The following is a 23,535-nucleotide window of genomic DNA, read 5'->3' on the forward strand; positions in this document are numbered from 1 at the left end:
ATGTATTATGATAGCTTTAAATTCTCTTGAAAATATTTTTTTATTTCAACAAAATAAGTAATAACTATCAAAAAATTGTACTTATATACTTTTAGGTTTCAGTATCAAATACGTACGGGAATTTTCAAGCTTAAGCTAAATAAAAGAACATTTAATACTTTTACTAATTTCACCAATTTTCAAGAAAAGTACTCAGAATTTATTACTTTAGACTCTCTGAATTGACTTTCTAACCAAAAGAGATATTTAAATTCTAAATCTGAAATTAAATCAGCCAACTAACTAATAACAATTTAAATTACTTTAATAAGATATCAAAAAATATACTTAGTAATTTTGGCCTGCAAACGAACTCAGATGATCAGAGAATTGTTTTTTGTATGCAATAATTTAACACGACATTATAATATTATGGTTACCAACTCAATGATGACTTACACTCGACAGTCGACCCCTAATCGTAAGTTTTAGGTACAGCAGAAAATCATTCTGAAAACCTATTTTCCTCCTTTTTAAAAATTTAAATTGATAAATACATTGTTTTTTTGTCACAAATCTTGAACATTTGACTTTACTGACTGTTATTTCAGTAGTCTATAGAGAAAATATCAAACATCTACAACTGTTATGTGACTACCTTAATTCATTCCAATAGCCTACTTAATTATTTCGAGTAACAGTAGTAACACTAACCTACATATTTTCTTGACCCCTGTAAAAAGATATAGAGGTAACTTGTATGTATTTGTAAAATATAAGATACAAAATACATACTATAGTAGGGGAAGTAAGTTCATACAACAGTGTTGTTTGAGATTCTGACAAGGCTGGCATCAGTTAATTATAGCCAAGTGCTCCTCCACTTATATACTCGTCGCTCGTGGTATCATGGAAAATATTTTTATAATATTCACATTGTTAATTTTTTTTTCATCTGTAACTATAAGTCAATTGTATCAGTCAAACTATGTACAGTATCAGCAACAAGAGATTCCATTCAGGGAAAACAGTTTCATAGGTAATAGACCTATATTAGATGAATATGATTTCGTTGTCATCGGAGCAGGTCCAGGAGGCTGTGTGGTTGCAAACCGTTTATCTGAACAGTCAAATTGGTCAGTACTTCTATTAGAAGCAGGACAAGATGAATCTGTGTACACAGATATACCAGGGGCAGTACCTTTTTTAGAGGACACAAACTATAATTGGGGTTATACCGCTGAACCAGTGACAAACGGTTGTTTAGGTTTTAAAAATAATCGTTGTCCGTGGCCAAAAGGAAAAGGCATGGGAGGTTCATCAATTATAAATGCCATGATTTACACAAGAGGAAAAAAAGAAGATTATGATACAATTGCAGCACTAGGAAATGATGGCTGGGCTTACGATGATGTATTGCCATATTTCTTAAAATCTGAGAACAATTCAGTACCAGAATATCAAAATTCACCTTTTCATTCACATAAAGGAAATTTACATGTTGAACGAGTTAGATATCATTCACCACTTGCTGACAAATTTATAGAAGCCGGCGGAGAATTAGGATTAAAAAAAAATATTGACTATACGATTGATCCGGAATATGGAGTATCACGTTTACAAGCCACAACACTAAATGGACACAGAGTAAGTATATTGATTTACTATTAATAAAAACAATGATTATCATTAGCCCACTGACTTTATTGGCAAGTGAGTCATAGAGGTACAATGTATTTTAAACGTATACGATTTAAACCATCAAGTATTCAGGAAGAAACCAATTATGTTCACTAATATCACTGAGTAGTAGTACGAAATAAAATAACAGTACTCTTTACATTAATTTATTAAAAATCACACTCTTTCCTCCCTGTTTGATAAAAAAAAATTATTCGTTGGTAGTTTAGTAAATTACTTTTATAAAACAATATCATATTTAAATATAACTGACGATATTTATTATTAAAATTAATAATTAAGAAAATGGGAAATAAAATATATTTTGATTTTTGATCTCAAGTATGGTCAATAACTTAACTATTTATTTTCGTAATTTAGCGACCATTTATTAACAATAAGAATTGCCAATATTTTGAAGTCAATGTATAACTTTGTATTTATTTGTATTATTTTACCTTCTAAATAGATATTGTATTTGTATAGGTAAGTGCATCAAAAGCCTTTATTCGTCCAGCCAGAAATCGTCAAAACCTTCATGTGGCAATACTCAGCCAAGTAACAAAAATACTTATTGATCCAAAATCGAAAAAAACCACCGGAGTAGAATTTATGAAAAAAGGAAAACGTAGAAAAGTTTATGTCAGAAAAGAGGTTATTTTATCTGCTGGACCAATTAATTCACCACAATTACTAATGTTATCAGGTATTGGACCAAAAGATCACCTAAAACATCATGGTATAAAAGTCATCCAAGATTTACCAGTTGGAAAAAATTTGCTTGAGCACTATGGCACATTGGGTATGTATAATTTAAGTACCTAATGAGTATTTGTTTAACTTTCGATTTAGGTGAAAATGTAAATGTAAATTTTTGAAGAAAATTTTTTTGTTTTGATTTTTTTTAGTTATTAATATTATAATTATTTTTGTATTCTTGACTACACATCTGTAAGATACTAAGATGAAGTAAACAATTATTTATTGGGCTCTCTTAACAGTTTTAATATAAACTCTATATTGTTCTGTTCTAGACATAGACTAATCCTGTCTCTTGATTCAGAAACATTAGGTATGCCGTATGCATTTACATGACATAATTTGAGGTATAAGGCATGATCAAGTGACTGAGTGACCGATGCACAGTTAGCCATTATGTATTTCATATGGATTTAAAATTCCGAAATTTGTTATCCAAACAGTTCAAATTCTTGACCATGTTGTTATACAAAATATATGAGGATCACGAGGATTTAATACACAAATATTAATTTAAATAATTACTATAATGATTGTCTTCGATTGTCCGGTCCAACTTGCTTTTTTATAAAAAAAAAAAAAATAGAGTACAAAAATGCATCATGATTTCACATAATATTAATCAGTATACTAAAATCACTGCAACTGATCATCATTACGACATTACACATTAAAATGTGGTACACAAAAATATCACTATAATAATACAATTATTTTATTGAGATATTATGAGCCAAAACACATCAAAAATCTCAACAGCAGTGTGGCATTTGTTCATATTTTTATATTTAAAATAAAAATATATCGGAATTTTGGGTTGGTTGGTATTGTGAACTTGTTATAATATTTTGATGTTTCAAAATTTTTATTGATTTTGATTTTGAACACAATTCATATTTTATTATAATATATATTATATATTTAGTTTACGTTTATACAATCACCATCGCCCTACACAATGGATCCGATTTGAATTTGCAGTGCCGGTTTATCTATATATAAGGTTTATAATGATTGTGGGTGGTTGGTGAGAATCAATGTATCTTGCACTAGGTGGAACATACCACGGTTGAAGATTTTCAACTATTTGCTTTTTGTTTTGGTAAAGAACTATCCACAGGTTTACGCGAAATACTGTAGTAGCCTAAATATAATAATTCAAACCACTTTTGCCCAGGGGCTATTTGAAAATTGTACATTTTTTTAATAACAGTGTAGATAATGGACAGGTTTTATTTTTAATCAAAATTTGTATGTATATTATAATATTATGATACACCAATATTTCTAAATATTATATTTTGCAGCTATCAAATTTGAAGTAAATCAAACTGGACCAGCATTGACGAAACAAACCATATCAGATCCTTATTTATTTGAAGAATGGTTTAAATATGGCCGAGGACCTTTAACAGCACCGGGAGGAAGTGATGGCTTAGGCTATATTAGATCGCCATCGGGCAAAGGGATTGAATTAATATTTGGTCCGATATCGGATGAACCCAACATGTTTTTCGTTGCTACATTGCTATTGCAACCAGACGGCCGTGGAAGCGTAAGTTTGAAAAGCAATGATCCATTGGATCCTCCCATTATGTCCTACGGCTATTACGAAAACAATAATACTGATTTAGAAGACAATGTATATGCACTTAAATATGCAGTGAAATTAGTAGAAGAAACAAATGCATTTAAAGATGTCGCAGCTAAACTAAGCCCAATACCACTACCGAAATGTGAACATTTACCATTTAAATCTGACGATTATTTTGCGTGTGTATCAAAACACCAGACAAATACTTACCATCATCAATGTAATACATGCAGGATGGGAGACGTTGTCAACAATAAGTTACAAGTAATCGGAATTCAAGGGTTAAGAGTAGTGGACTCATCGATACTTCCACATATACCCCATGCACATCTTTATGCTCCGACCCTGATGGTTGGTGAAAAGGGAGCAGATATGATTCGAAGCTATTGGTCAAAGTAATTTAAGAACCATTATTTATAAGTTATTATATTTATTTTATTTATAATAATATGTAATAAACTATATATAATATATCTATGCTGTTATGTTATATTTAAATATAGGTTTTGAATGATATTATACATTTTTATCATTATGTGTGTACAAACTCACTAAAAATACAAACTTTAACGTTAACTATATGTGTATTTGAGTATTTTACCCACTTTCAAATGTAATAAATAATATTATATACTGAATTACAAATTAATTAATTATCAAATTAACAAATTAATTATCCTTGTGACCTAAAATATATAATTATCAGTTGTTCTTTTAAATTTTAAAAATGTCTACCATAGCACATAGAATTTTTATTTTTTTCCTCATATTCCGCATCCGCATAGGTAGGTACCCATGAATTATGCGAAAACTTTGATGTTTGGTGAAAAAGGGGCATAATATCTGATTCAATTTTTAGTTAGGTTCCTAGGTATTTTAACGGAATATAATATTTTTTTATACCATAACTTATTAATGGTTTATTGTGTTAAAAATAATATTCTTTATTTGTCTTTGTATATTTATAATGGTTGTATTCTACCAGTAATAATCTGTAAACATACAATCTTAGATGATAGCATTTTTATATTTATTCCTGTATTTTCACCAACAAAATTATACCAGGATAATTGGGTTAAAAAAGGTCTATTTTTAAAGGAATCACAGCCGGGACCGAATCCTTTTAGACTGTAGAAAGTACAGTGTTTTCTATTCACTACTCAGTACTTATATATATTATATTAAATCCAACCGATAGGCACACTTAAATTTTAATATATATTTAATTATTAAGTAAATATAATATACATTATGGTCCGTTTTGCCATATTATGGCAGCCATAATGCTATTAGCCATTAGGGATAGACCCATATTATATACGATAGTGTTATAGAAATATTCCGATACCTATAGACTCCGGATAATCTTTTATTCTTTTAAATCTATTATTTTTCATTTCAAAAATAAGTGATTGAAAAATAATATTATTAAATGCATTTAATTCTACTAATTGCTATTGCGCTGTTAATAAATATTAAAAAACAAAGTCATAATGTTATATTAATTTAAGTAATACAATGATATAGATCAGGTAGGTACCTACAATATTTCTTTAAGCAAAAATGATTGTAAGCGAAGACTGTCTGTCAGTATGAATATTACTTTATGTTTATCGTATATTTTATGATATTATTGCTATTAAAGTAGTTTATTTTAATTTTAGAAGTACATTGGATTGAATTAATTTTGTTCCAAAAACATTATACATTTAATTGTGTGGTTCTGTAACACTTCTGAGTGTGGTCATATTTTAGTTTATAACTTAGTCTTGTTGTTAGTGTATAGTATTTTCATTTATTATATAAATTGAAAATTATCAATTATAATAGTACTTTTGTAGTAATATATCGATCCTCGTTATTTTTTTGATGAGCACGACTTTTAATATGGACTGGAAAATGTTGTGTTGTATATATTATAATAATATACTAAAATGGCCTAATTCTGTAAAGTGTCGAGTGGAATATTTATTTCATAAAAATCAATTGAAACGAAAAATTGGCGACGGTCGATTGATTTTATCATTAAAATTAAATGTTAATTAAAAATGGTATAATAATTTCGAGAATTCGAGTGTTATGTTCTGTAAACACTAAACAGTATCATATTTGTCAAAGAGCAATAATCATGTCATTATTGAAAAATGAAAATGCCGAAAATGGATATATTTGATCGATAATTTAAAGCATGCTATATATTCAATATTTAAGTGTTTACTGTTTAGTTTACTATAAGTTACCAAGGAGTATGTAGGTAGACAAGAACGAGTCACATTTTTGACCGTTCCACTGATGGACAATAAATAGTCAACTAACGGAACCCGTACAATTTTGAAAGTAAGCGGCCACGTGCTCACACTAAATATCGCCTAAATAACGAATCAATATTAAATTGTAGGCACCAATATTATATTATTATTAATATAACTAGACCTCCTACTCTGGATATTCGATATTTTGTATATTTTACCTGATCGTAGTACGAAAACTGTTTAAATTATAATCAAATCGGAATTGCTTCACTGAATCCTAATGGTACACATTGTGGTATATATAAAAACAACATTTTTACTAAATTTCATCTGCCGACTGCCACCGCTAAAGTTATGAATTTTGTATTGGAACAAGTCTTATAGCGCTTAACGTAATATTGTGATCGTCCGCCATCACTCGCATTAATGACCTAAGAAACTAAATACTATGAATATCATTTATATCATTACAATTTCTTACAATTTATACAACTACCATTAAATAACTAGGTACCCGTATTACCGATTTTTGAAATGTTATCGAATAGGAGTATTTTGTGGAACTCTTAGTCTAGTAAAACTTTTCCTCTGTACAATAACAATTGATGCGATTCGAGGCAGTCATACTATGTTTTGAACTATTGTATAATATTTTATACTATTATCTTTATGAAATGTACACTACTCTGATTAGCACACTAGTTAATTGACCATTTAGGAATCTAGCTGTGATGCAGCGTTGTGTTATTAGTACAAACAATATTCTCAGTACAATGTGAATTTATGAGCTAATCAGCAGTCTTATATATATTTATATGACACTTATAATTATTATTGTTGATAAGTCTTTTAATTGGTGGCGACTGCCGAAATAATGATTTCAACGACCCATAGTGATTAGTGACGCACTGACGCATCACCGTTAAATGTGTAATTGCGATTTACTCACTATTTTTGTGAGATCAGATATCTGCATCATGGCTATGTTAGTATTGTTTGCGGAGAGTGAGTTGGAGGTTAAGTGGGTATTTGTATTTTGTATATGATCAAAAGTATGAATGGATAAACCAAAACTAAGTATAAATGAGCATGTTTGAAATTTCAAATCCGGAAAACCACATAATATAATATACTCATCACATCTTGATCTTAAATACGAACGCGGTCAACGTGTCAATGTTTCTTGAATAATTTCCGTGTCTTGATCTGTCCCCTCCCCCATTCCCCACACTTTTTACGTTCTGTTTACGTTTGAACAAGTTTAAATTCCCCGCCTTTATAGTTGTGGGTTTAGCCTTCAATGTTTCGCTTTGTTTCAGCAAGCTGATCGTTGCAGAGTTCACTGTTTTCGATATCTATAATACCGCTCTCGCGCTATCGAAAGTTCCATAATTTTTAATGTTCAGGATTCGAGGTTGTGATAAAAGTTTTTTCGTTTTATAAGTTGATCCCGGGTCCGTTACTTTCAAAACTCACCGACGGGCACTTGTCCTTCAGCAGCTATAAAGCACGTTACCCACTGAGTTTATTTCTTTCGTGGTACCATAGTCGTTTCTATTTGTTTCAAGTTACGTTGTCAATTTTTTATTGATTTTATTGACTCCAGGTCACTAATGTACTATCATTCACGACTTCCAAATCCAAAATTTAAAAAAAATTAGACTATTATCTAATCAAATTGTCGTGTCCATACATGGTTAATTTTATATTTTACTCAAAATAAACCTTTCTAAAAGACTTGATTAGAATAATTTTCTTTTATATCCAGCATTCAGTTAGTATATTATGTTTTTCATGTTCGGGTATTGGGATAATGAAACTAAATTAGTATACAGTGATTATTATTATTATTATTATAAAATTGGAAATTAATAATTAACTTAAATTAAAGATGCATAATTTAAATATCTACTCGTATTGTTATTAACTATTTAGTATTTTCCTATGTTAACATCTTGCAAATGGCTAATTGGGTATCATAATTATTAAGATATTTTTGTTATCTAACTTGTTTTAATCTGGAATGTACAAACTGTACAAATAGGTTTAAAGTTTTAATTAAATTATGCTTTTCATTAGTGTTCAAAGTTTTAGTTCAATAAGGCATTCTCTGGGGTGAGTTGTTTTTAATTAATAATGAGATTGAAAGATTGGAGAGTGTGTTGGATAATTATTTTGTATAGGTTGACCAATAAATGTTTGGCCAAAACTGCTAGACTGTTGAATGTCTTGCACCTAAGCCAAAATTAAAGTATACACATTGGATTTTTAAAAATACAATAAAAAATACATTTAAGACTTTAAAAGCATACGTAACCAGAATCATATTAAAATTAATTTATTAGGTTTTTACTAATATAAAAAGAATGTTCAAAAATCATATGCTAAACATCTTGTTTACAAGTTTCGTGGAACTATGGTAGCAGTGGCGTAGCAAGGTATTTTGTATGTGTGTGTGTGGGAGGGGGGAGGGGTTAAGTCATACAACAAATACAATATTTCTTTTATTTACATTTGTTGTACCTAAAATAATGTCTGTAATAAATTAAGCAAGTTATAAAGGCGTATAAACATTTCTACATTCACAATTTATCATGATAGCATAAGAAAGAATATTATAAAGATTGTAGATTTAAGTAAATTTGTTGTAAATTTTCATGAACATTTTTTTTATTTGGATTTTTAATTATATAGGCCATTTGTTAATTATTCATTTATTCACAAAACACTTACCGACTTACTTATAAAATATAAATGTTGACTATTTAATTTATTTCATTGATTAAAAATGTAGGTGTAATGAATTTACAAAAAAAAACTAGAATTTAGAATTAATTAATTCTTTATTGGGCATATGAATTGTATAATACATTATTTATATAATATTAAGACTAATTTAGGTACACCCTGTACCTAGCTCCTATGGAAAAAAAAATGAAAATTTTGAAGAACTTAAACAATGTCAACCGTTGAAAATTTCAAGGAAAAAAAATTTTTCAAACCTACAGCACTAGATTTAAGTGATTTAAGTTCTGACGGGGATTACTTATAGTATGTTTACTACACAATATTTCAATATTTTTTATTACAAATTATAATATATTATGGCCATAATGGCTATGATGGCTAAAATAAACACAGCCAGTGGGGTTGGGGCTACAGCCCCCTTAGCTCCCCCTGCCTACGCCACTGTATGGTAGTGCCCAAGACAAAAACAAAACAGAATTAATCGCTGCTGAAATATTTCAAGACAAACATATGAAAATTATTACAGATTTAGGCATATGCCATATATTATAGGATTCCAATTATCCTACGCAGTTATTAAAAATCATAACAGATGAATTATTAATCACTGAGCAATGTGTTTGGCGTTTATTAAATAACCAAAACCATAAACCATTACAATTAATATTAGTGAAATGTTCGCTTCGAGAACAAGTGAATTCTCAAAACTCTCGTTATCGGTCTAACTCCAATTCCCATGTTTTAAGACAACATACTCAATGGAAACAATGTCCTGGTTAAAAAAAAAGAAATACATCTTTTTTTCGATTTTTTGAAACTCCATATTATTCATTAATAATCGTTAACAAACCACACTGGCATAAGTCAATAATATCTCATTATCGTTATGTCCAAAATCAACTTTTAACGTAATATGCAGGTTACTTGTCGACAAAACATTTGTATGCCAAACACAACATGTTTTTCCGTATTATACAAATATATTTCTTTGAAATGTTAAATGAAGAAAAAGTCATTTAGTTATTATAAGTCCCTACAGCCCCCTCCTATAAAATCACCTTTGAGTCACTAATGTCTCAATAATGACACTATGTATATTACAACATGAATATCAGAATCTATTATGTAAACGCAATGCTTTATTGCGTTGGGCTGAATTACATTTAATTTAAATAATTATTGACTTATCTCGCTTCACTATCTATTTGCTCCTCTACAGAAATAAACATACAAATCACGTGATGTAATTACATGAATTAAAAATGCTGTGCATCCGTTAATTCTTTTTAAAAAAAAAACGTCGAGTGAAGATACAGATTGTGGATTCTAACAATTTTGTTTTGTTCCAAACAATGTTTTAAAAAATATTATACATTTTGCAATTAGACATATTCTATTTAACAGAGTAAAATAAATACATTATTAATTTACAAAACATATGAGATCAATATTTACTATACTAAAGCTATAACTTATTAATTGTATATGAATACAATTTATTCGGGTTTTTCCTCGAAAAAATTATTAGTTAAAAAATAATAATATCAAGTTAACCCAACATTAACACTTAAAATTAAAAGATTTCATTTTTACTAAATTTAATTTAATTAAATAATTATACTTAATAAAAACATGACAAAGTATAATTATTTTAGTAGCATTTATCTATTTAGTAGGCAATTAAATTAATTTTCATAATTTTACAATAAACAGTAATGGGTAGTATATTAAATTTGGATATTTTCTGTGGTCGGTCGCTTAATATTTACCATCCAATGCGATGATCCTTTTGTTTGAAGTTTTTTAATGATATTCTTAAAAAAACCATACCAAGCAAATCCAAATGTAACACTTAAAAGTGTTCCTAAGTAGAATCCATCTACTGTTGTAACACAATCACCTCCAATCGTTTCACATTCCTAAAAATGTTAAAAACACAAAGTAAATTTTAATTAGTTATAAATTATCTACGATGAGCAGTAATTGTGAACTTTCGTTTTCATTTCAATATTTGAAAACCAACCAGATAAAAGGTAAAGTTATGTTACCTAAACTAATGATTTTAACAACTTGATTTTCCACTTACACTTTTCACAGTTCTAATCATTCAAGTCAATGCAAATTAATAAATGAAATTAAAATATTATGTGTGTAAATTTAATAGTTGTATATTATTGTCTTACGTTTTGATCATCTAATGTGGAACAGGAATTATAAGAATCGAATGAACATTTTTTAAACGTCAATAAATCAATTACTCCAAGTGCCACTGTAGACGTCCATGTAGCTCCCAAATTTGTTACTGTATTTAAAAATGTTATGTAAGTACCACCGAAACGAGGATCGCTTATCCGAGAGAAAAAAGCTAATACAGCAACAAACATGATGTAAGATAGGATCTACAAAACAAAACATAAATAAAAAATATATATTGCTGTTAAATTTAGACTTAATTATATTGTAATATTAATTGTATAGTGTTATTTAATCACGAACACAAGTAAAATTAGGTTTATATAAGTGGTTGAAAAAATTTTCCTTCTTTGAGGATTTTCTAAGAAAATAGTTTATGAAGTACGTACAAAACAGGGAAAATATTATTTTATTTCCAAACTGGATCACTTGAGATCATTTAAGACAAACTAGATCTATTGAGTAGATCAGTAGAATGTAAAGCAGAACTCTCTGAGAGTAAAAAAAAATTATTAATTTGTATTTTTTAAGACAACAAGTAGGAACAATGAACAATGAACTTTAAATTAAGATAAGGTTTAAAAAATGACGTTACCTATTTAACTTTAATAACTGGTATCGTGATATGTATTAATTGTTATGACTAAGCCATTTAAGTGAGTGTATAAATTATTTATAAACATATTGTTTACTTACCTCGTCTACAAATAATATCAATATTAAAATGGCATAGTAATACATCGGATTATTTATGACCCCATCGTCATTTATCAACATTGGAGTAAAGTAAACCAACAAGATAAATGCTAAGCTCCAAATTAATCTGAAATTTATTCAAATATTACAGTATTACTATGCATTTAAAAATTTAAAAATTAAGTGCTGATGGTTAGGCAAACAAATTTTAGTGTTAAAAAATATCAAACGTAAAGGTAAATTCATAACGACGCAAATAAATTTAACCGACCCACAGGGTACAATATTCAAACCAATAATTGAAATAATATCACGAAAGTTGATTAATTTACCGAATATTAGAATTGAACGTAGCCAGATGGCATGCTTCTCGGAAGTATAAATACAAACTATTTTACCTAAATAATACCTAAATAATAATTTACTTGAATACCGCAACTATACACAATGTCGCGATGTATACCAATCCAGTATTTTTGGCAACAATAAGTCGTACAGTTGGTACATTATTTTTTTCTATGAAAATTGTTACTAGTTTAAGTGGTTTAATAATTTGTATATTCTTAGTTTATTTACTTTATGGCTGTCGATTTTAAGTATATACTCATTGGTTTTGGTCCGGAAGTGTACTTTGCTGTTACTAATGGTATAAGTATTTTCACCACGAACATAGCTGTGTTAATAACTGTAATGTCGTCTTTTGATACACCAGCATCAACGAGTTCCAAGTACGTCACAGTATCCGTCACAGAAAATCCAACCTTGATGTGTATAATTCAAATTAATACAATTGTGATAAATGTCCATGTGTAAGTATACGTATTTTATTACAATTGCAATGACAACTTAATCGTTTCAATTTCCATGTGCGTGAAGTTGGCCCCCCGACTTCGTTCGATCGTTTCGAAATCTATGCCAATATTTTGCAAATTAATTATTGCAAATTAGTTGCAAATCAATATTTTATTTTTGGCGAATTTTATACGTTTTTTAGCAAGCCCCCCGACTTTGTCCGATTGTTTGGTAAATTTTACAAGTTTTTTGCAACCGAATGACCCCGGCGTTATATAATACTTATGAAAAATTGTTATATATATTATTGTTTATATATTTTTTGTAATTGCACAACTACTTTTTATGCAATTGGTATGTAGATCATTTCATTTCATTTACAAAAAAAATATATGTATTTAAAACAATCGTTCATAAGTATTATATAACGCTGGAGTCATTCGGTTGCAAAAAACTTGTAAAATTTACGAAACTATCGGACAAAGTCAGGGGGCTGGCTAAAAAACTTGTAAAATTCGCTAAAAATAAAATATCGATTTGCAAATTCTAAAAACCAATTTGCAATTATTTGCAATTAATTTGCAAAATATTAGCATAGATTTCGAAACGATCGGACAAAGTCGGGGGGCCAACTTCACACACATCCAATTTCCAATACTTTTCTAATCATATCCATAATCCATACATATTTAAATAGGTATATACGGGTATACAATAAACAAACTTTTGAATATTATAAAAACTACTGTTTCGATATTTGGATGTTCAACAGTTAGAAAATATAAAAGTTCTCTCCTCCAAAATTAAACTTATACAGTTATACAAAATGTATAATGTATTCATATATTTTTTAAATTTTTACTATAGAAAAAAAAATATTTAAAAAAAAACTATTATACTTCACCTTTTCACCAATATGAATTACTTATTATTATTATTAGAATAATAAATATTCTTTTCAAACGTAAGTATACTGTTTCTCTGGCCAATGAATTATCTCATCTTAATATTTTATGCCTATTTTCGAGTAAACGAAACAGAAAAATGATTTGATTTATTGGGCTACACAGTAATGAAACGTGGGCCATGAACGAGAGTGTCATAGAAACAGAAATAAGTGTGTAATAAATCTTTGAACCCAATAATATTTACCCTTGCTGTTAGTAATGCTATTGCCAATATCCGAATACTAGGTAGCTTTAAAATATCGCCTAGTAGTGTATAGTTTTGAACGACGTTGAGTTTCACATGGTCAAGTTCTAATCTACAATCTTTTTCTTTTTTAAAAATGGCAATTAATGTTGTCACACAGATGAATATCAGGCCCCAAACGTATAGTACACCTAAATAACAAATTCAATTAATGTATAGTAGAAATCAAGTATCAATTTAAAATATACTTAAAAAATGTGTCATACATTTCAAATACTACGGGTACACATTATTTGACATTAAGTCCAAATCAATTTTAAATTAAACTCATCGTTTTATTCTTATTCATTAAAGAATCGATTTTATATAATCTATACTTTAAAGATTTCAAGAAAAATATTGTGACTAATTTTTAGTGATTAAAAAAAAAAAAATAACAATGCAATTTCAGACATAAAATATATGTGAATTCATTACTTTTCATGGTCATTAATCCTCCAGTCATGGGGGTAACCCTTAAATATTTATTGCAGAAGTCTTCAGACGCAAACAATATCGGGAACACGGAACCCAACATCACGCCAATTGCTTGTCCAGTAGTATTGCACGTGGATGCGTGACCCACATTATTTCTGTAAAAAATAAAAGTCTATTAAATTGAATTATTTGTTCATGAGTGTGAAAAGTATAACTCACTTTTTTAACATTGTCAGAGCCCAGCTGTCGACAACGATATCTTGCGTGGCGGCTAAGAAGTTAGATATGAAGAACATACACATCAATACCGGGATATTTGGTGTTCCCGTGTTAGGTAATAAATCATCAATGTCATTGGCCATATAAAGGAAGCATGTCCCTATTCAACATAAATATTAAATAATTATATTTACAATTAAATGTGTTAATCGTGGTGGTTAATGGTTATTATACTCAAATATATGTTTAGGGCAATGTGGAATACCGGTCAATGTTCACATTGCCCTGTTAATGCGCTCCTGCCCGGGCAATGTAAACCACGAATTTTTTTTTAACCAACTAATATCATTTTTTATTATTATTATATATTTATAGTGTTGATTTTTTTTTAAAACAATCATTAATTTTATTCATGTATCATAATACAATAAAATATGAATTTTTTGAAACACTGTATAAACTTATTTTTGTTACTTATCGTACTGCCTATTTAAAAACCAGGTGTAGAAAAGCAGACAGACTATGTAATTCCAAGTGCCATGCTTCTAAATCTTGTTCAAGGAAATAGATAATAATAAAATTACAATTTATTATGAAAATAAAATGATGATACTTGTTAATTTTTTTTTTGTTATTCCATCAAAATATTCGTAATATTATGGTACATGAATACAATTAATAATGGTTGTTTTTAAAAGAAATCAATACTATAAATAGTTAATGATTATTATATATAACAATAATAAAAAATAATATTAGTTGGTTAAAAAAAAATGTGTGGTTTACATTGCCCGGTATTCCACATTGCCCCTAACATATATATACATTATACAATATACATAATTGATAATAATATATATTGTAGTACCACAAATAAGATTTTTGAGCCCCACTGCAAAAGCGACATTAGTTATAAAATCAAGACAGTAGGTCAGTAAACTTTGTATTGTACCTATATTTGTATAATATCCATTTGACAAGTAGTCGCCCTTATTTGTCGCTTTGATATTTGCGAAACAATGTACACAGTGGTGGTTTTTAGGGGGGCAAAGGGGGCACTCACCCCCCCCCCCTTGGATATTTTTGCATGTCCTTTTTTTAATTAAAATTACACTAAATGCTTGAATTGCTTTATTTATGGTGGGGAGAGGCCCAAAAATTGAAAATAGCCCCCCCCCTTGATGTTTTATCAAAACCGCCACTGAATGTACGTATAGCTTGTATAATATTATATGAATAATATATTATACAAATCTATGTTTCAAACATGTGACATACTGCAGTCACCATTACGTGTTATCGAGTTTAATTTGACAGTAATAATTAACGAATTATTATAAAATTAATATTAAATTAGTGTTGTTCAGTTGTAATTGAAATATTTTTCAAACATCAATTGTAAAACATTTCATTTCATTTGAAATATATCAAAACTCGTAGGGATTATTTTATTGGTTTTTTTGTATATATATTTAGAAGTCAGCGTCAAATAAATGTTGTGATTCAGAAGGGTGGTTTGAATTTTAAAATTACATGTACATTATACATAGATTTACAATTGATATACATGTTGAATATGCTCATGTGCATGGCTTTGAATTTATTTTTTTTGCATATCGATGAATTTTAATCCGAATACAAAATAATCATGTCACATATTTATTCAAGATATAAATATTCTAAATACCTACTGTACTTTTCGAATGTTTTAAATTTTAGAGCGTAAGTATATATACTACCTACATAATCTTTTTTATATATGCAATACATATACATATATAATTTGGGAAAAACTATGACGATGGCCAAAATAATACCTGGGTATAGTATTTAAGTATAATATTTTAGTATAAAAGTATGTTTACAAAAAATATTTTAAAACGTATTTTTTTATAATACTTATCTATAAATAGTAGATGCCTATTTTTTTAAAAATAATATATATATTTGGATTTGGATGATTAGAAATAATTTAACTTTTTATTGGTATCATATTATGTATTTTACATAACGTATCTGTTAGTCAATTTTATAAAGCGTATTATTTTGGACGGTTTCACATAGTCATGTTTTTATTGCATTCAATTTACAGCCCTATTTATATTACCATTCGAAATCGAAATGTATTAATAATTTAATAATCAATTAGTTTATCGTAAAAGCGTTATGAATAAAATAAAATGTGTTACCCATTAAGTATTGTACTGGAATGAGCCAAGACTTTCGCCTTCCTATTCTTTGTATGTAGAGTGCATCTACTAAAGGAGCCCATAATAGTTTTAAGCTAAATGGCCATCCAGCTAAACTAAATAAAGCCTGAAAAAAATACAAAAATATTTTCATTTTATAATATATAGTATAATAATTATGTATGCTTTCTGGGAACCAATAGCTAAATCGAATATACCTTCGACGGTTTGGACCTTATTGTATCAATTTACCTGATCTTGGTAGGATATATCATTCTGGCTTTGCAAAATTATTGGTATAGCTGAAGTAAGGCCCAAAGGGAAACCTTGCATAGTGTACAGTAATAGTAGCAAGAAAAAATTTAACCAATCTCCTTTGAGATTTGGCTTGGAAGAATTTGAATCGCATATAGCTGTGGACTTTTCCTTTTCATTTCCATCTGTATTCGACGATGTCATTTTTAAACTTGAGTTTCTTTCTAAATAGCGTAAAATATAGTTGCACTAATCGCTACAGTTAATAAACTAAAGACAGAATGAATTGTGGTCCTTTGGTTATTATCATATCATAATTTGATGACCGGCTATTGTAGTATCTTAATTGCAATAATTGATTCTCTCACAAATAATGTCATATAATTAATATAGATCATTAAAACTAATCTAAATGTGTTGTTATATTAAATATTAATGGTGCTAAACACAAAATTGAAAATATATTGATAACATTGATACATTTAATCATGTACATACCTATTGAGTAAGTATATAAAAGTCGTATAGGTAATAAAATTAACTATTAGGTAACTAATATACTTAATACCTAGTAATTCATTTCGATAAATGATGAATGCCTAAGCTCTTTTTTAAAAACAGTTATAACAACAGCGGAGTCGTTTTTCACCGTAGATATACAATATTATTTTTTAATAAATTCAAATTTAACACATTAATTACAGTAACATACCTAGTACCTACTTGTGGGTTACTTGGCATACCTACTACACAGCAGAGAGAGATCCCCAGATTAAGAAATGTATCTAAAAGTGAAAAGTCCCCACTGACACGCACAAAAGCATTGTATTAAATTAAAACTCCTTCCCCGTCACCATAAAACATTAAAACTTTACCATTCTCACCACTTGGTGTCTTCAATTCCCGTAAATATTACTGTTTCTTTGCTTATTTTAAGTTATTTGTGAAATTTCATTTGTTTGATACTTTGATGTCAATCAAATAGTTCCCATCTTGTGAATATAGTCTTAGTAGGCATGAATAATAGAAATTGACTTCCAGCATGTTGTAGGTACTAACCAAATTATGAATAAAGTACTAAAACCGGTCGTTAAACTGTGTGGATTAATTATAATCTTTTTTTTCTTGTTGTTTTGAATCGATGGCACTGCGCGAACTGGTTTCCTATTGCTTCCTTAAGAAATAATTATGGGCAAAGTACTATGACCCGATGACCAATATTTAATCCTCCGTATTTTGAATACAATTTTTTAAATCATTATTTTTCTTGGGAAAAGCGTTAACTGCAATATTGTATATTAATATCATAGGCAAATTATACCATACGTCCAACACATGGTAGGTTGTTGTACACATTTTCCTTTATTGTGGTTTATACTGTAAAATTTTTTAGAGCACTGTAGATAAAATAGTTGATGGAATATCAGTATATTACTAGGTGTGGATTAGGTAGATATAAAATATAATTGTCCTGTCTGGCTTGCTGCCTCGGAAAATGTTAGTTACAACAAGTTTTAGCTTTTTAAGTTATTAATAATAAGTACATACTTAGTTTTATCAAATATTGAAATATATTTATGCCTATACTAATTCATTTAATTTTTTTTTTTAATTTTGCTCTTTGGTATAAATTTGAACACTGCCCAAACTATTACTGAGCGCCCCATTAAAAGTATTGAGCTATATATAGACATAAGTCTCGCATATTATCTTACCTAGATAAAGATGTTTAATTTTAATTATCTAATAGAATAGTTTTACAAAATACCTACTTATATTGAATTAAAATAAAATTATTTTTTCTAAATATTGATGACCTATTTGTTTATTTAGTAACTATAAATCTTATTACAAACCTTGTTGTATCTAACTTCCGAAGTTGTACACTTTAAGGACAAATAACCTACATTTCAAAAATCAAAATCATAATTTATTCGAGTAAGTTTATATAGGCAGCACAAGAAACCTGTAAAATGCATACAATTAATTAAGAAAATAACTACATTTCTTTTAAAAAAATTGGTAGGAGTAACAGTAAATTATAAAAATATACAGCACCATCTATAGCTATATATAGTGGAGTTCTTGGACTACAAAAAACAGTTTCGATGAAAGTTTTGGCACTGATATTATTGAGTTTTTTTTACTAACAAGTGAAGTGACAATTTTCAATTGATAATTATAATATTATCCTGATTTCATAATGACAATAGTTATTCTATTTACAATTGTATTTTTGGGCTCGCTTACATTTTCAGTACAAGCTCAACTTTACCAATCAAACTATGGACAGTATCAAGAACAGGGAATTCCGTTTAGGGAAAATAATGTTTTAGGTAATCGGCCTATATTGCGTGAGTACGATTTTATTATCATTGGAGCAGGTGCAGGAGGCTGTGTGGTTGCAAACCGTTTATCGGAACAACCAAATTGGTCAGTTCTGTTATTGGAAGCAGGACAAGATGAGACTTTATACACAGATATACCTGGAGCAGCAGAATTACTGCAAGAAACGAATTATAATTGGGGCTATACTTCTGAACCCGTTAAAAACGGTTGTTTAGGTTATAAGAATAAGCGATGTCCTTGGCCAAAAGGAAAAGGCATGGGTGGATCGTCTGTAATAAATGCTTTGCTCTACACAAGAGGATTAAAGGAAGATTATGATACGATTGCGGCACTAGGAAATTCTGGTTGGGCTTACAAAGACATATTGCCATATTTTTTAAAATCTGAAAACAATTCTATACCAGAATATCAAGACTCACTTTTCCATTCACAAAAAGGAAATTTACATGTTGAACGAGTTCGATATCGTTCACCACTTGTTGACATGTTTATTGAAGCCGGAGTTGAATTAGGGTTACAAAAAAATATTGATTATACAGTCAATCAAGAATATCTGGGAATATCACGATCCCAAATTACAACAATAAATGGACGCCGAGTAAATATTTATACCTACTTATAACGTTATAATAACGTACGTTGGTATTGGATATGGTAAAATGTTAATATTATAAAAATACGCCATGCTATAGGAATATTCATTGGAAACAGCGTTTTTAGTTTAATCTTAATCCCATCTATGGATATGAGATATTGACTTATTACTGTTGATTGTAACTTGTAAACAAGTTATTTTGAGAACATTTTATTTTTGTTTTCAAAATGACATGCATTTCCGACAATCGCTGAATACTAAACGGCCAGATAGATAGGCATTGTCAATCATAAAATTATTTGTAACTTAATTTGACTGTAAACAATTTCCTACAATTAATGTTTTTCGGAGATAACGAAATAACAAAAATCGTAATTTTATTTTCCGTACAAAAAAAATATTTTCAAATATTTTAGATTTGAACTTTAAACGCTTATAATAATCTTAATTTGTGAAATTTTCAAATTTCTATAAGTACCTACAACTTATGCCTGGAGCACAACAATGCAGTGAAAAAAACTGAAACAATCCACTTTAATGCCCACCGCGTTATCCTGGCCGTCTCTTTCGCACTGTAATCACACTGCTTTTGTGTTTACCTGAACTTAAACAAACAAAATATTTATTTCATTCACTAAAATTACTTTAAATCAATCTGTATCTATTGAAACTTGTATTACGGCGAAAATATTAAGGTTACAACACTTAAAAATATATAACTGTGGCAGCAAATAATTGCAAAATTAATTACTAAATATTATCCTATATTTTAGTACAATGATTATTTTGTTTTATAGGTAAGTGCATCTAAAGCTTTTATACATCCGGCCAAAGATCGTCAAAACCTTCATGTGGCAATATTCAGCCAAGTAACAAAAATACTCATTGACCCTAAAACTAAAAAAACATTAGGGGTGGAGTTTATTAAAAAGGGAAAAATTAGAACAGTATATTCTAAAAAAGAAGTAATTTTATCTGCTGGGCCAATAAATTCACCACAATTACTAATGTTATCAGGTGTTGGACCAAAAGATCACTTAAAACATCATGGTATACCAGTTATTCAAGATTTACCTGTAGGACAGAATTTACTTGAGCACTACGGCTTAATCGGTACTTATATTTATTTATTAAACATAAATTAAGTTTGAAGATAAAAAATTATCTATTTAAACACTCAATTTCTAGCATACATTAATATATTTGTATACTGATTACGATTTGTAAGAAGGAAGTCATCCTCACCTTTCATATCAAAAGTTTCAAATAATTTAATTGAAATAAAATATATAAATAAACATAATATTATATTAAATACCTGTATAGATATTTTAATTGTTAACACGCATCGTTATATTTATTGTTTAGGTTTGGAATTCATAGTAAATCAAACAGGTCCGGTTCTGACTCGAAAAAGTGTATCTGATCCTCATTTATTTGATGAATGGTACAAATATGGCCGAGGACCACTCACTGTTCCAGAAGGAAGGGAAGGTGTAGCGTATATAAAATCACCAGCAGGCAAACAGCATGAGCTAGTATTAACACCAATAACTAATAAACCGAACGTTTTCTACATTAATACATTCTTGTTACAACCTGACAATAGGGGAAGCGTAACCCTAAAAAGCAATAACTCACTGCAGCCACCTATTATGTCCTTTAATTATTACGACAACAGTACCGACCTAGAAGAAAATATATTCGCAGTTAAATATTCACTGAAATTTGTAGAGAACACACAGGCATTCCAAGGTTTTGCGGCTAAACTAAACCCAGTACCATACCCGAAATGTTCACATTTACCATTTAAATCTGACAATTATTGGGCTTGCGTATTAGTACACATGACCGGTACATCAAATCACCACTGCGGTACGTGCAGGATGGGAGATGTCGTCAACGAAAAATTACAAGTACTTGGAATTTACGGATTAAGAGTAGTGGACTCCTCTATATTCCCACACATTCCAAGTACACATATGTATGCTCCAACAATAATGGTTGGTGAAAAGGGAGCAGATATGATTCGAAGTTATTGGTCAAAATAATAGTATGCTAGTTTGAATTATTTATTATACATTTAATTTATATTAATTATATTTAGGTATTTATATTTTTTTACAATAGTTTTGATATAAATTTAATAAATATTAAAATACATGAACATGGACAAACTATTTTCACCTCCTTTTTTATACATATTTAACGCAGTGTACTTTTCTATTGCCTATTTGTGATGAGACACATTTTTAATATTTTAAAATTATGTACATGCTACCAGCAAAGTATGAAAGCCGGACACCATACACGATGCCCGAACATTTTGCGCAATGTAAGAATCATCATTTTAATACTCCAATATATACATTGACCGGGCATTATACGAGAATGCCGGCAAAGTGAATAACTGCCCAGATTCAAGTGGAAAAATCAAATAAATAGCGCACTGTGCACACTTAAACGAAATATCTAATTGCTTTCTTTAGCAACAAAAACCTATACTGACATGAAATTTCGATGTATTTTAGGAGCCAATTTCTTGAATTTATACTTTTATGCAACATTACATTTTATTAATAATTAATTAAAATAACTTTTATTTAATAATACAATAAATAATATTAATTTTATTCGTGTTAAACCACTTTTATATAATAATATAAGTTCTTCAGTAGCTGGTACCTCCTAACAATGATTCGACGGTTAATATATTTAAAAATATTTATAAGCAACTAATTTGGGGCGTCTATTTTCAACTTTTTGTGTGTTTATTGAAATACCCAGTAAAATGTTTTGTTAAATTTTCGATTTTTAATTTACAGAACCCAAATATAATCTGCTAGTACAATGTAAGCTCCTTAATACTTTGCCTTCGAAAATCGGGCACTGTGCGCCGTGCCCTTCATTATGATACAATGTCTGACTTCCTTCTTTGTGATAAATATTATACCTAAACCTTATTTAATTTAATTTCAACCATCATAGTAATATGGGAATCGACTTCAATGCGTTTTCATTAAAATTAAAATTATATTAACTAAAAATGCATTAAAATAAACTAGTAAAAAACAATCAATATTTTATGAAACAGCACTTATTTATGCAATACAGACATTTATAAATATATATATTATAATCCACAAGATATTGGGAATAAAATAAAATCTTAATTTTTTACAATATGTGAATGTGAAATTCTTAAAATTAAGAGACCAGAAACTAATACCTAATTATATAATTATTATAACAAGGTATATATTGTGGATGCAGAATAAATAAGTTTTCTATTCAAAAATAAAAATTCTGGGTGAAACGTATCATTAATGTAGGTATTTAAAAGTTGAAAATACTCAGTATTAAAATTGTACTCTCCTAGTTTAGATTTTATAAAATATTATTCTGTTTAAGTATCTAAATTTTGTTGAGAACCATATTTCAGTATTTGCTTAAGTCTAAACACATATTTATAAACTTACAACTGATAATGGCGGAAAAAATCGAAAACCGGTCGTCCGACGATGATGTACCTTATTTTTTTTTTTTGACCCGGTGACCTATATTTATTTCAATACTTATTAGTTACTATAAGAAGAAATAAATTTT

General features: G+C 28.8%; 3 protein-coding genes across 3 annotated transcripts; 2 read left to right on the top strand and 1 right to left on the bottom strand.

The window, feature by feature from the left end:
* The first annotated feature begins 801 nt into the window (after positions 1-801).
* LOC111027347 (glucose dehydrogenase [FAD, quinone]-like) lies at positions 802-4,489 on the top strand. The gene is made up of 3 exons (XM_022305714.1): positions 802-1,626; positions 2,146-2,461; positions 3,726-4,489. The coding sequence occupies exons 1-3, from the start codon at positions 889-891 to the stop codon at positions 4,409-4,411; spliced, it is 1,740 nt and encodes a 579-aa protein (XP_022161406.1). The 5' UTR covers positions 802-888; the 3' UTR covers positions 4,412-4,489.
* Positions 4,490-10,589: 6,100 nt separating this feature from the next.
* Positions 10,590-17,189, bottom strand: LOC111027363 (acetyl-coenzyme A transporter 1-like). Its single transcript, XM_022305733.1, has 9 exons — positions 16,983-17,189; positions 16,731-16,857; positions 14,542-14,701; positions 14,323-14,477; positions 13,846-14,036; positions 12,478-12,662; positions 11,902-12,028; positions 11,196-11,411; positions 10,590-10,931 (listed from the first exon to the last, which is right to left on the bottom strand). The coding sequence occupies exons 1-9, from the start codon at positions 17,187-17,189 to the stop codon at positions 10,740-10,742; spliced, it is 1,560 nt and encodes a 519-aa protein (XP_022161425.1). The 3' UTR covers positions 10,590-10,739.
* Positions 17,190-19,090: 1,901 nt separating this feature from the next.
* Positions 19,091-22,471, top strand: LOC111027368 (glucose dehydrogenase [FAD, quinone]-like). The gene is made up of 3 exons (XM_022305737.1): positions 19,091-19,932; positions 20,727-21,042; positions 21,298-22,471. The coding sequence occupies exons 1-3, from the start codon at positions 19,189-19,191 to the stop codon at positions 21,978-21,980; spliced, it is 1,743 nt and encodes a 580-aa protein (XP_022161429.1). The 5' UTR covers positions 19,091-19,188; the 3' UTR covers positions 21,981-22,471.
* The last annotated feature ends 1,064 nt before the right edge of the window (positions 22,472-23,535 follow it).

This window comes from Myzus persicae, unplaced genomic scaffold (assembly GCF_001856785.1).
Source record: "Myzus persicae strain clone G006 unplaced genomic scaffold, MPER_G0061.0, whole genome shotgun sequence".
In the NCBI taxonomy this organism is placed as follows: domain Eukaryota; kingdom Metazoa; phylum Arthropoda; class Insecta; order Hemiptera; family Aphididae; genus Myzus; species Myzus persicae.